The sequence below is a fragment of the Sturnira hondurensis genome, unplaced genomic scaffold, assembly GCF_014824575.4.
Source record: "Sturnira hondurensis isolate 20B ecotype Veracruz unplaced genomic scaffold, ASM1482457v3 Scaffold0021143, whole genome shotgun sequence".
Lineage (NCBI taxonomy): Eukaryota > Metazoa > Chordata > Mammalia > Chiroptera > Phyllostomidae > Sturnira > Sturnira hondurensis.
The window spans coordinates 24,784,949-24,799,170 of NW_028093774.1; the positions used below are offsets into that span (position 1 = coordinate 24,784,949).

At 43.9% G+C, this 14,222-nt stretch overlaps 1 protein-coding gene across 2 annotated transcripts in view; it reads left to right on the forward strand.

The window, feature by feature from the left end:
• The first annotated feature begins 1,016 nt into the window (after positions 1-1,016).
• DCAF5 (DDB1 and CUL4 associated factor 5) overlaps positions 1,017-14,222 on the forward strand; it is a 93,892-nt gene continuing 80,686 nt past the window's right edge. Inside the window, exon 1 of one of the 2 annotated variants that reach the window (XM_037031682.1) lies at positions 1,017-1,409. In XM_037031682.1, coding sequence (XP_036887577.1) covers positions 1,196-1,409 — 214 coding nt within the window. In that variant the 5' untranslated portion in view covers positions 1,017-1,195. The remainder of the gene's footprint in view (positions 1,410-14,222) is intronic. The other variant, XM_037031683.1, reaches the window with a different exon arrangement.

A 14,222-nucleotide genomic window follows, 5' to 3' on the forward strand; every position in this document is an offset into this window, starting at 1 on the left:
CACTTCACTGGGGTCAAGGCCAAGGATCTTTCCTAGCCTACTGAAGTGCAGCTACTTCTGGCCTGGAACCAGCAGCTGGTTAACAGCTGTACAGCTTCAGAAACACGCTCTTAAGACCCAGAAGAGGACCTCACCGCGCACTCAAGGAAATAAAATGCATATTCCTATTTCCGAATAACGCTTCTTGTGTTTTGCAAATGTACTTGGAACTAATGGACCCAAGTACTTCCTGTTTCTCAGCGCTTACTCCACTCGGTTTGGGCATATTTTTTTTCGTTTCTTTAAGATCCTCCTCCACCCTCTTTTCCCCATATACTGTTCTATTACCTATCTACCAGACGGTTCAATTTAGCCTTTTTTACTGAATGGCTGGAGGGAGAATTAGGGCACAGAATTAAGGGGGCAGTGTTAAAAATGTATTTGGTGGGGGTAGGAACGGATGCACCCACAAAATCCCCAAGCAACCTTACCCCGAGTCCAGTCCTAACTCCTGGGTCCCTTCCCTTGGACAAGGTTCGGGCCACCTCAGGAGGAGAGGAACTGAGGGAACACGACCGGAGCCTCCGCCCGCAGTCCTCCCTCATCTCTGTGCCCCCTCGGGCTGCATTTTCCCGACCGGAAAAAAAAGAACGGGGAGTCGAACTCGTCCCGGCGCTGGGCCTCCAGTAGGCGATGGACCACTGGCCTCCGGGAGGGCAAGGGGAGCCCGCAGCCCCGCGACCACTTTTGATTGTTACGCGCCTTCAACTTAACAGAGTGCAGCGACCAGGGGGGTGCCGCGGGGCCGCCGCCCAGCGCCACCTGGGTCCTCGCGCGAGGTGAAGCTGCGGCGGGAAAGCTGAGCCGCCGCCCGCGTTCTTCCGGCCAGCAGCCCGCGGCGGGGGAGGGGCAGCCGCCGCCCGCGTTCTCCCGGCGCCTGCGGCCCGCGGAAGCGCGGCCACAGCTGGGGATCAGCTGCTGCAGGAGGCGGAGAAGCAGAGGGAGGAGCCTGGAGGAGCCGGGGAGAGGGGAGGGAGGGGACCATCAGGAAGCCGCGAACGCCACCGAGTGTCTGCACACCTCGCTCCGTCTGCTATGGCTGGTTAAAGAACCATCCGGATAGCAGCGCGGGGGGAGGGCTGGGTGGGGGGAGCGCGGCGGCCGCGCGTGAGGCCGAGGGAGGGGCGGCGGCGCGAGCGGCGGCGGCGGTTCCAGGATGAAGAGGAGAGCTGGCTTGGGGGGCAGCATGAGGTCAGTGGTGGGCTTCTTGTCCCAGCGGGGCTTGCACGGGGACCCCCTGCTCACTCAGGACTTTCAGCGGAGACGCCTGCGGGGCTGCAGAAACCTCTACAAGAAGGACCTCCTCGGCCACTTCGGCTGTGTCAATGCCATTGAATTCTCCAACAATGGAGGCCAGTGGCTGGTTTCAGGTAAATCAACCCCCTTCCCCTCCCTGCGCCTCCCGGCCCCTTTCCAATCTCCCCGTTTCGCTCTCCCTCACCACCCTCCTCCTGCCCTCCGTCCCCACCTCCTCCCTCCTAACCCCCCCCCCTTCTGCGGTGGGAAGGGTTGGTGTCAAATTAAAACCATTGCAAGGGGAGGGAGGGAGGGGAAGGAGAGGATGTCTTTATAAAAAAGACCCAAAATGGTTGACAGATCCTTAATTCTCTTCATCCCAAGTGTAAAGTGATCTCTCCTTCCGAGTGCCCCGAAAGTGTGGGTTGGGAGGGGGGCGAGGTTACCGCTTGACAAAGTTTGATGGGAAACTCTTCCTCCGCGTACTTGAAAAGGTGTGGGGGCATTTTGGGGATTGGAGGGGGAGGAGGCCGAGGCGCGCCCGAGGCAAGGCGGAGCTCGAGCCCAGGTCGCCAGAGTCCTGGGGGTAGGGGCCTTGGAGCAGGGCCGTGACAGGGCTAGCCGCCGAAGGGGTCGGGGGCTGGCTGGCTGAGCAGAGCGGAGGTGACTGGCGGCGGGTTGCAGTTGGCCGCCCCCCTCGGTGCCCTTACGGGCCCAGCTCCATCTCCTTTCGTCATGTTTTTATTATGGTTTCGAGGGCTCTGGGGGCGAAAAGGCGCCGGCCTGAACTTGAATGCGCAACTTGTGTGGCAGGGGGTGGCAACTGGGCGACCCCTGGAGACTTGTTGGCGGGAGCCCCGCGCCCGCAAACCCCTCCCCGCGGCTGCAGTTGCAGGTGGTCTCTGCTCCTCCTCCCTCCCTCCCTGGTGGGTTGGCTTGCTCCCGGCTCCACCGCCGGTGTCGGGGAAAGTGGCGAAATCGAGGCCGGGGCTCCGGCCGGGCGATGTAGGCCTCGCTCTCCCGGGGCTCCTAGCGACAGGCAGCTGAATCGATAGCCTATTGCTCCCGGGAAGGCCGGGGCCGGGGCCAGCCGCAGCGACAGCTGCCCCGGGGGAGGAGTGCCTGGGGCTGGAGGGGGCGCTCGCCGCCGCCGCCCTCCTTTCGAGGCTCGCGGACCCAAGGCGGGCGAGTGGGGATGGAGGTATGCTGGGGGCGGCTCCCCGAAATCCAGCCAAACAGAGGAGGGCGAATACGGGTGATCTGGTGTTCCCGCTAGCCTTCTACCCTCCTCATCCCTTTTCCTACATTGAGTGGAGCAGAGAGTCCAGCGCTGGACGTGGCGCCTCGCTTCACCCAGGCTGGTCCCCTGAATGATTTTGTAATTTACGTCAGTGGGCAGCTTGCCAGAAACTTCTGGGATCATGGCCGAGCATCGGCCTTTCTTCGTGATTATCAGTCGAGGTGGTACGGGGGGATAGTCCAATTTGGGGATGAGACATGTGTGATCATTTCACGGTGAACATTTTGGGTTTCTCCAGAACTGACTTGACTTTTCACCCCAGGTCGTTTTCTCTTTGACTAGGTAGATTTTGGCCCTAGATAATCCCCGGAAGAAACCTGATCATCCACTTCAAGGCATACCCCAAACAAAAGCTTTCTTGCCCCACAGGGCCAAAAATTCCAAAGGCAAAATGAGGGAAGGTCTCTAAAATCTCCCAGTGGTTAGGTGGATAATCTCTCCCCTCAATTGCTGCTTCTGTATTCATAAAATCCTGACTCCTTTCCAGACTAATGTGTTACAGCAGATGCTCCCAGACACTAGTAAACTCACCCTTAGTGGTTAGGGACTTGGGGGGAGGGGGCTCTTTTATAGACTGAACTAATCATTTCAATTAAATTATAAATATAGTCATACATTGCCCAATTTAACACACTTTTTAAAGATAACAGATTTATTCAGATATTATTCACATGTCATATGATTCACCCATTTGAAGTTAACATTTTCTGAAAAGTACTAAAAAGTTGCCTCTGTTCTCTACCAGTTATAGTGATCCTTCTTCAGGAACTTCCTCTGTGTCTTAAATGAACTCTGCATTCTCTAGTCTTGACCACTTCATTTACTTTATCTTAGTTTTAGTCTGTGGAAGCTGAGTCCTTTCCACAGGGCAGGCTCCGACAAGCCTGGTTCTAGGCATTTGTTTCCTTACTTTTCTAAGTCTGACTTGCCCATACCCAGCAGTACTTTCTGGATTCCAGCCTTCTTTGCCCCTATTCCTCCTCCTTCCCCTCATACTTCCTGTAGCTCAGTTCTTCCTGTTTCGTTTTTATCTACTGCTGCCCTGTTTTTAGTCCTTCCAGCTGGCTTTTCCACCCACCCCTCCAGTTTAGCTCAGATAGACTTAGGTTTTCTTATTTGTTCCCAGAAGATAGCATTTTACTTCAAATCCTTTTTAGCTACTCAAATCCCATTGACTATAACTTGGGCTAACAGAATGTTCCTCCTGTTCGCTTCAGATAAGGAAGCCCCCTCTGGGAATAAGAAATACAGCTTAATTTGTTAATGCTAATTAAATTTTGTTCTGGAGAGTCTTTCAACAATCTTTTCCATATTTATAGTGTCATGTTTACATTTGGTCTGTCATTGTTCTTTAGTAGTTAACACCTGAGGGGAAAGGCACATAGTACTTTGAGGTTAATGCTGTTTGTTCCTAATGCTTCACAGTAAGGTGGTGGGTGGCCGGGTTTCTAGGATGGTAATGAGATTACTTTTATGCATTTTGCTCTTAGATCTGGTCTGGATTGGCTAAAGTCCTCAGAAAGTGGTGATTATAAAGTGGTGATTGTTTATAGTTTGCTCATTCTTCTCCTTTCCTAACTGGTCAGGCTTCTGTTTCTTGTAACTGATGCATACTATTTGATGGAATTAAATTAGACCTAGGGCAAAAATAATATTTGCATGATTCCTTGGGTTTTATAAAATGCTATTTGTTAAGGCTACCTCATTGCTCTTTTTGTTCGAACAGCCAGCTCTCTTTCCAGGGCACAGTGAAGCCAGCAGATATTAAGAGTAAACCAGAGAAAATCAGGAAGGAGAAAAGGTGATCAGCTGAGAGAGGTTGTGACAGCAACAAGTAGCAGGATGGTTTTTTGACATTTTAAAACATTGAAATATTTTAATCTAAATAGTAACTTTCTTTGTTGTTGATCAGAAAAGGACATTACTGTAATAGCATGTAAGGCAGTGTGGTATAGCATACACATGGTAAAAATCACTGCTGTGTCATTTAACGTGTGATCTTAGGTTGCTGAGCCTCTCTGTGTCTGTTTCTTGAACTATGCAATGGAAAAGAAATATCCACACTTACTGAAGGGCTGGTGTGAGAACTACATTAGGTGAAGTTTAGGTTGGGAGTTAAACAGAGTGCCAGGCCTCTCAGAAAATGCTGAGTTTGTTTCCTTTCCCCTTTATAACCTGTGGTATCATTATTAGATGACACTTGTTCTTCCGGTATCATTAATGAACCTGTGCAAATGGGGCAGACAGAATAGTTTCATGACCTTTTGATGTGGAATGAGGAGGCACAGTGTGGTGTGGAAGGCGCCTGGGATTTTGTGCCACGTGATAGAAGTTGGAGGCTCGACCAGTCACAAATAGTCTGAAGGTAAATCCCTTCATTCCTCATTTGTAAAATGGTAATAACGAATTGCTCTCACAACCTAACAGGATAGTAGTCCTCGGTGAAATGTTATGTGTAAAGGTAATTCGCAAACTGCATGGGTTTGAGTGAATATTACTTTTTATATGGAACAGTTTGTGCTTGATGCTTTCAGCCTCTTCTTAAAATATTTATGTGTTGTTTGAGGGATGAGGAACAATGTATGTTGAAGTTCTAGTTGCAAGAGATCCCAGCAACATCAAGGATGTTATGCTAGTACATATTTAGGGGATATCCTGGGTTTAATTTTAAGTTTTTGGTTGCATCTAGTACTTTCCATTGCCTTCATTGCCTCCTCTTATGTTTCTTCTTTTCCCTAGAATCAAGTCCTTTATATGTTTGCTAAACTTGTCTTTTTTCTTTGAGAAGAAGATGAACATCTTGAGATCTGATTGACAGACCCATCAGAATTCTCTGTGTATATCTGACTTGGATTGTAACTCAATCTTCTATTTATAACTGGCCTTCTGTTTATAACTGGGATAACTATTTAGTTTGATTTCTTTTTTAAAAGATTTTATTTATTTATCTTTAGAGGGGAAGGAAGGAGAGAGGGAGAGAAATATCAATGTATGGTTGCCTCTCGTGTGTCCCCTGCTGGGAACTGGCCTGCAACCCAGGCATGTGTCCTGACTGGGAATCGAACCTTGATTGTGTGGTTCGCAGGCCTGTGCTCAATCCACTGAGCTACACCAGCCAGGGCTAGTTTGATTTCTATTTCACGTGGGTCTCTGTATTGAATATTCTAAGTATCCACAGTTATATAGAGAGATTAAGAGCATGAACCCTGGAGTCAGGCAGTGGGATGGGGGTGTGAACATCATCAGCTTAACTGCTTGCTAACTGGATTACCTTTGACAAGTCACTTAACCTCTGTTTCCTCATCCATATAATAAGGACAGTAATACCTCACAGGGTTGTGGTGAGGACCGAATGAAATCACATTTGTAAAGTTCTTACTTAGCACGAGGGCCTAGCCTATGCTGTTGCTCTGGTTGCTACTGCTGTTGCAAATGTTATTTTTGTTGTTGAACTTGAAGCTCACAAAAAGCTTTTAGGACAATTATTTTCAACTGGTGCACAGCAAGAATTTTTAAAATATGCAGTACCTGACTGGTTAATCAGGAGCACTGATCTTTTTCCCTTGGATTGTCAAATTAAAAACAAAAATGACAATAGCCAACACAATAGCCATCTTGTGTGAATGAATCAAAATTATACAATAAGAAAAAGAGATTTTATTTATTCATTTATTTTTAGAGAGAGGGAAAGGGAGGGAGAAAAAGAGGGAAAGAAACTTCAATATGTTGTTGCCTCTTGAATGCACCCCAATCAGGGACAAAACCTGCAGTCTCTGCATATACTCTCACCAGGAATCGAACCAATGACCTCTTCCTTAGTGGAACAATGCCCAAACAACTGAGCCACACTGATCAGGGCAAATTTTTACCTATTTTTTTATTTGTCAGATTGGCAAAAATACACGTATTAGTGTGCCACAGAATTTTACTAATTAGTTTGTGTTCCATGGCATGAAAAAGGTTGAAAATTGCTGTTTTAGGAAATTGACACCATTAACATCTAACATTTCTTGTACATGGCAGGGTACAATGTAAAAAATTGAGAAAGATCTCAGTGAAGCGAACTGTTAAAAATGCTTTTTTGAATAACCTCATCAGCTATGACGAGGTATCCCAGTATAGTCATCAAGTCAGATTTTAAGCACCAAATAACAGCTGTGATAATAACTGTATGCTTAATTTGAACCCATTAATTAATGATCTTTTTCTGTTGCCCAGTCATTGGTTATATCACATTTTATATTATAGAATCGGGTTTTTGTAAGTGAACTTACACTAGAGCATATTATCTATAGGTAAAGTATTTGGCTTTAGCCAGTTAAAGTTTGACTTTATTAAACTTCTCATGAGTTTAATTAGAATGAATTTCTTGATCCAGTGGTGAGTTTGTCGGGAGGAATATGGCTCTTGGTCAGACAGATTTCTGACTTTGAAAAGCTGTCTTAGTACTTAACATTTTGACAAGGTGATTAGGGGATCAGTTCTTGGATTTTGTTCTGGGCTTTCTTCTGTTTTGAAGGTTTTAAATTTCATTCTTTGTTCTATTTATTGGTTTAGCAAATAGTTTTTGAGTGCATACTGTTTATAAGACAGGAGCTATGAGAAGAACAGAGATGTGAATCAGGTATAAATCGTGCTCCCAATAAGCTAGCATTTAGGAGCATTTACTTCTCATTTGTAACAGCACGTGACCCTTTTTAATCTTCCCTCTCTGCTTTATGATACTTCAGTAGATATTTGATTTTCCCCTGGTTTACGGTGCTTAACATGGCAGAAATCCTCTTGCTTGTGAGCTTTAGTCGGAAAGAAACAAGGCTTATAGAGATGGCCTTGGAGAACATTGCTATGATAAATGATAGAGATCATGTGGTAAGGATAAGGTAACATGGATATTTATAGACACATATTATTTTCCCTGCTTGTTCTTCAGTTAGCTAAGTGGCATCTATCAAAGATTGGCAAATTTAGAATTCTGCCCCGTTTGCCACTTCTGCCTAACTATAACCTAGTGAGGTTTAACTGATGGCCACTAATCTCATTAGACGGTATTAGCACATCAAAAAGTTGTCTTTGATCAGTATTGTTCAAGGAATCATCACTGACTTGACTTACACGAAATCATTTTTGATTATTAAGAATTCCTGAAAGCGGCAGCCCTCAGTCACCACATTGAAAGGAGGTGTCTGCCAGGTGCAGGTGTGTGCTTATTCACTGGTAATTGATAGATTTGGTTGTCAGATACAGACGGTTAGAATCGTTCAGATCAGGGAAACTTTTTTGCCTAGTAAATCTTGAGACGCAAGTGGATACTGCTTTCTGAATGCTGAGTTAAGAAGTGGATGCGTTTATTTCCTTATGCATTGAGCACTTCCATCGCTAATAAACAGTGTTTGATTTTCATGCTTTTTTGTGTGTGTGGTTTCAAGAAAGAAGTAATTGCTTTTCTCATTGTTTTAGTCTGGATTTATATACTCAAGGGTGGAATTAAAGCCTTTTCAAGTTAAAGGTACTAAAATCCTAATTCAAATGGAAATGAAGAAGGAATCAATTCTGTTTTGAATTTTGGGTGCCCTACAAGATACTGTTTCTTACAATTAAAGAACTGGATATTAATCTTGTAGGAGTTACCCCTAGATTATTGTGAGAATATGAAATTACATATCTTTTTTTTTAGTTACATTTCTTACCTACTTAATTCTCTGTCCTTTAAAAATTTTGATTTTAAGTTAGAAGGGTTAGGTTACTACTTGCCAGAGTTTGGGTATGTAAGCTGATTTTAGGTGATCTTCTAATGAATATTTAAATTTTAATAATTAGTACATTTAGCCCCAGCCAGGTGGCTGAGTTGTTTGGACCATCATCCCATACACCAGAAGGTTGTGAGTTCAGTCCCCCCCAGGGTACATCGCTGTGTTGCAGCTTCCATCCCCAGAAGGAGCCCGGTGCCGGAGGCAACCACCCAATCAATATTTCTCACGATGTTTCTTTCTCTTGCTTCCTTTCTCTTTCTAAAATCAAACATTCTCAAGTGAGGATTAAAAAAATAGTACACTTATTTTTACCTATTAGAAAAGTTAACTAGCATGTATAAAATGTTATTTTAATGGTTTTATTGCTTAAGGTGTGGTTAAATTTTAAAAAATTAAAGAAAAATAATGGTGCATATGTTATACAGTTAAAGCAGAAATCAAAAGATGATCAAGATTGACTGAAGCTTGGGAAATATTGCATTAGGTAACCTTTTTTATATCTTCTTTTCTTCCTCATTGAGTCAGAGGGAAGGAAAGGTCTTCCCATCGTGGAAAAGGAGTGGAGCAATGGAAAAGAGACTTGCCCAGAGCTGCCCAGTTAGCCTTTGGCCGTCCTGACCTAAGTCGAGGTCTGGCAATTCATTGCTCCCATGGAGGGTCTGTTCCTTTTCTTTCTTTCTCACCGCCCCCCCCCCCCCACCTCAAATTGTAAGACAAAGGTTATTTAGAAAGTTACCAAGGTGGTAGAAGGGCCCCTGGCCTGAGGGAAGGCGGGGAAGTAAAGGCACTGCAGTGCTTGGGGGAGGGAGAGGCAGAGCTCCTGGGGGTGGGGCCTGTTTCTAAGTTGCCTTGTTACAGGTTTCTTTCTCTTTTTTTTTTTTCTTATAGGGCAGGCCAGTTTTTCTGTATCTTTTTTAAAGAATTAAAAGCTGAATGCTAGCAATTTCTCAGCATATATACAACTCTAGTTGCTCCTCTTAGATGATACATGGTATTTCTGTGTCTTGCTGTAAAATTAACTTGTCCCACACAAGTATCATGTTTGTTTATTCATTAAAATATTTAATGTGAACTTATGTGTGGTTCTTTAATTTTAATAGCTATAATAACTATTGATTTAGCATGTAATTGTAATGTGTACCACACCCCCTGTTAAAGCACTTTATATGTCTTATTTGCCACTTGGAAAATGGCCAGTATAACCTGTAGTCTAGAAAGACAAGGGGATTCGAACATTTTGTATTAGCTGTCATAACTAAGTTCTGAAGAATCAAGGAAGGACATTGGTAAATGACTGCTGAGGGTTCTGTGATGTAGAGAACAAGTAGGACATTAGTGGGAAAAACGGATATTACTATATATTGTTTCTGGTTAAAATGAAGTGAAATATAATTCTAGGGCTGAAAAAAAGATTATTACCTTGGTCTTTGTAGAAAATTTTGTTCCAGTAGGTGCTTCCTTAGCTTTTGTTCTTTGCCGCTTTAAACTTACTGGTCACCACTGCCAACACGATAAAAGCTTCCTAAGACTAAACTCTTATTTCCGCACATCCCTTGCTGATTCCTCAAATATCTACAGTGTTCCCCAGTGTCTACAAAATTAAATAGGATGCCTCACCTGATGTTCAACTGAGACATTGCTGTTTATAAAGTAAATGTTGAATAATAAAAACAGCTAATGTTTGATCATGTTATTTATCAAATATTATTTGGGGGCTTTTTTTATGTTAGGCACATTTACATGAATGATCACATCTAGTGCCTAAAAGAATCTTCCTAAGGTAGGGATAGTATTATTATTCTTATTTTACGTATGAGGAAGCTGAGGCTTCGAGAACTTAACTTGTGGAAGCTTCTGTAGTTTGTGGTAGAGCTGGACTTGCCCGCCTGGGTCTGCATGAGCTCCAAGACGTGCTGCTGTCTGCTCTGAAATTTTTAGAATGTTACATGCATTTTAAAAGGATTTGACTTTTTTCCTACATTCTTGTCTCTTAATGCTGTCACTTGGATACTTTGCTAACTGCTTTTCCCCCTTCGTGTGTAAACAGGAATGGGGGTGGTGCTGGCTTGGAGCCAGCAAGGGCTGTTCTGGTCACAGCTGCTGTATGCAGCCTCAGGCAGATTTCTCTTAGCGCTAGAAATGACTTCACCTGGATTTTGGTCGTGGCAGTTGTGTAAAGTCTACTTTTTACACTTTGTGTGTTACACACTTGTTTACGTAAATCATGTGATTAACCTCACACTGCATTAAACTCACTGCTTTAGTCTAATTAAGAGTAAGCGTACGCTGGCCCTGGCTAGTGAGGCTCCGTGGACTGAGCGCTGTCCTGCGAACCAGAGGGTCGCTGGTTCAATTCCCAGTCAGGGCACATGTCTGGGTTGAGGGCCAGGTCCCCAGTAAGGGGCATGCAAGAGGCAACCACACATAGATCTTTCCCTTTCTTTTTCCTTCCCTTCCTCTCTCTAAAAATAACTAAGTAAAATCTTTTAAAAAAAGAGTTAAGTATACTCTTATTACTAAATTGGTTCCTCTTCTCCATTAGCCCAACTAAAAATACAAACAATATATATCAATAGATAGATATAGATATATACTGGGCCTGTAATTTGAGTTTGATATCTGCTAGTTGAGTGCATTTGGCTGAATTTCAACCAACAGAAATATGTATCTTTCCTCATAATTATACATGGGGAGAAAATATGCCTGAGGCACAGATGAATACTATGGTTCAAAATAAAATGCTTTTTAGAAGAAGTTTTAAACAACCTAATGCGGGATTATTTGCCCAGAGAGCACTCACTTGGAAAGTTATTTGGAAGTGCTTTTTCCACAGACACAGTGTCATAAAAGGAGGTATAACTCTGAGATCAGACGATAAGCCTGTTTAATCCTTAATGACCTGGAAGTGTAGTGTTCTCTTCAATCAGATTTGCTTATGTCACTAGCAACCTCATTCTTCTGTAAAAAAGAAGGCATTTTATTTCTAAGGTTGTTCACTGATTGGGTGAATAAGGAGGGCTGCTCTGTAGGTTTTGCTTTTAGGTTCCCTTGCTTTTCACAACAGTTTTCCTGAGGGATTTCAGGAAAGACATCACAATGGTATTTTGTCACTGTAGTTGACTGCTGTTTCCGTGCCTTCATGTTCACACTTTCCTTGCTGCCTCCTTGCACTTTGCAGTGTTGAATACCGAGATTCTATCACGTACCTCTCAGGATTCAGAGTTGATATGCCTTAGAGATCAAGTCCATGTACTCTGAATGTCATTTTCCTACTGGGGCCGTTTTTAAAGTGGAAGTAATATTCCAGGGCTGTACAAATCAACAAGAAAATGGCATTTGAGGACATTGATAGGTTTAAATAGGCCCAGATAGCAGAGATGATGGTGGCAGAAAGGCAGATTCCCATCTTCCCTTTTGCCTCTGCTGGGCCTCCTGCTGGTTGATAAGGTGAGGTAAGATTACTTTATATGGTTGATAAGGTAACTCTGTAGGTCCCCCTGCCTGCCTTGCTGCCTGCAGGATCCTTCATAACTAAGGTGACCATATATCCTGGTTCACTTGAGATCATCCCAATTTCTCCATTGTCTTGGTATAATTACTAGTGCTCCTTCCATTCTCAAAAAGGCCCTAGTTTGGATGATAAGTTATACGGCCACTTACACATAATATCCCAGCCGTCTGGTACTCAGGAAAATCCAAAGCTTTAGTCTCTTATAGCTTCCCATTCACCATTGAACGCCTCTGGTGGAAAATTCTCCAAACCTCCATTTCTCCCCACATCCCGTCTTTCAGCCGCCGCCTGTTTTTTCTGGTGCAGGAGCCCTGCCAATCTCCTGTATCATTCCAATTTCAATGTGTGTGCTGCGGAGTGAACACTTCAGCTGCCACTTTTAAGGTGAGGGATTGAGCCTGAGAGACAGTAAGATCTGTTAATCCCATTCCTTGTCTTATTAGAAGGTGTATGAGGGGCAACTATTAAGAAAATGTTAAGTTCAAAGGCTAAGTTACCCCCTTTTTTCTGTGTACCTCCTCTTAGAGATTTTATTCTGCTGTTCACATGTACATTTTTTTAAGTCTTCCTGTAGGTTGTTAGTTTTCAAAGTTGATTTTGGGGAAAGGTGCTTTGAGGAATGATTCTCCTCTGAGTTGGGAGTTTTTTTCTGAAGTGTTTGTAACTAAAAGTAGATATGCTGTTGATATTAAAACCATGCTACAGGCTTAGTGTTGTGCATTACCTGCCCAGCAGTTTAGTCTGGAGTGAAATTTGGCCTCCTCCAGTGAGTAGATTGGCCCTGAGAAGGGTTTTTAGGAATTGCAGTTTTTCAGGTATATAGCCAGTTGGCTGTAGAACGTCTTTCATGTTGTGGAATGTCGTCACTAAAGAAGCTGAGGCCCTGACCACTGTGGCTCCGTTGTTTGGGCATTGGCCTGCAAAGCGAAAGGTTGCAGGTTGGATTCCCAGTCCAGTGCATAGGAGTGGCAACTGTGTCTCTCCCAGTGTTCCTCCCTCCCTCCCCTTCTCTCTAAAAATAAGTAATCTTTTTAAAAAGCAGTTTAAGAAATCTAGGTTAGTCCTGATTTCACCATTCTCACTTGTGATCTTATACTACTGATGTGCTTTCTCTGTAGAATCATGGAATTTTGTTGCTACAAAGGACTAGTGATGAAAAGGAGCAAAGAGTAAAGTGATTTGCCCAGTAGCTCACTGCTAGTTGAGTAGTGCAGTCAGGGTTAAACTGTGGGTCTTCTGACCGGGCCCCTCAGTAGGGAAAGTTAGGAGGTTCTGCATTTGTGAGGGACTCACTCAAGTAGAGTGTTAAACTCTTCAGGGGGCTTACTCTGCCGGTACATTTGATAGGTGGTTTCCTTGTCCTTGAAAATAGTTTTCTATTTATTTATTTATTTATTTATTTATTTATTTTAGAGAGAGAAACACAATTTGTTGTTGCACTTATTTATGCACTCATTGGTTGCTTCTTGTATGTGCCCTGACTGGAGATTGAACCCGCAACCTTGGCAGATCTGAACACCCCTCTTCTAACTGACTGAGTAACCCAGCCAGGGCAAACATGGTTGTTTTGGGTAAGTTGATGGTGTCCCATTATTTTACAGATGAGTAAGTAGAGATTTTCCAGGGCAGAGGCAGGAGGATGGTCATTCTGGCCGGGCCTCCAGTTTTTGTTCTTAGCCTGCCTGTACTTCTTCACTTTGGAAAGTCTGTGTTTCCTTCCAAGAACATTACTCAGGAGGAGGAGGAATGTTTTGCAAATCCAGATGCCTGTCAGATCTTGTTACACAACTTCCCTCATTCTGAATTTCCTTCCATTCAAGTCTTGTATTTAAACTCCAGTTGTATCTTTTTAAAAAATCCTCACGGATATGTTTTATTACTGATTTTAGAGAGGAAACTGGGGTAGGAGGGAAGGGAGGAGAAAGACAGAGAAAAACATCGATGTGGGAGAAAAACAGGGATTGGTTGCCTCCTGTACCCGTGTCCACCTGACCAAGGATTGAACCCACAACCTAGGTGTGTGCCCTAACTGGGGTTCAAACCCACAACCTTTTGGTGTATAGGATGACACTCCAACAAACTGAGCCACCCAGCCAGTGCTCCAGTTATATCTTTTGTGTTAGTCCTTTAGGCCAAGTGACCTAAGTGGAGCCTCTGAGATTATGTTTCTCTTTTTTAGATGCTATAATGATGTTTGATGGCCTGGTGCACGGTGCATTTTCTGCCATAGGTGTCTGAGGCACGTGTTTTGCTTTAGACATACCAGCAAGAAAACACTGAAGTTTACGTGTTTGGCAACCAGCTTCAAACAGCCTTGATTTTGTTTCAGAGTTGACATCTCTGTTTATACCTGCTTGAGGGTGGGTATTGTGTGCCTTCCTGGAAG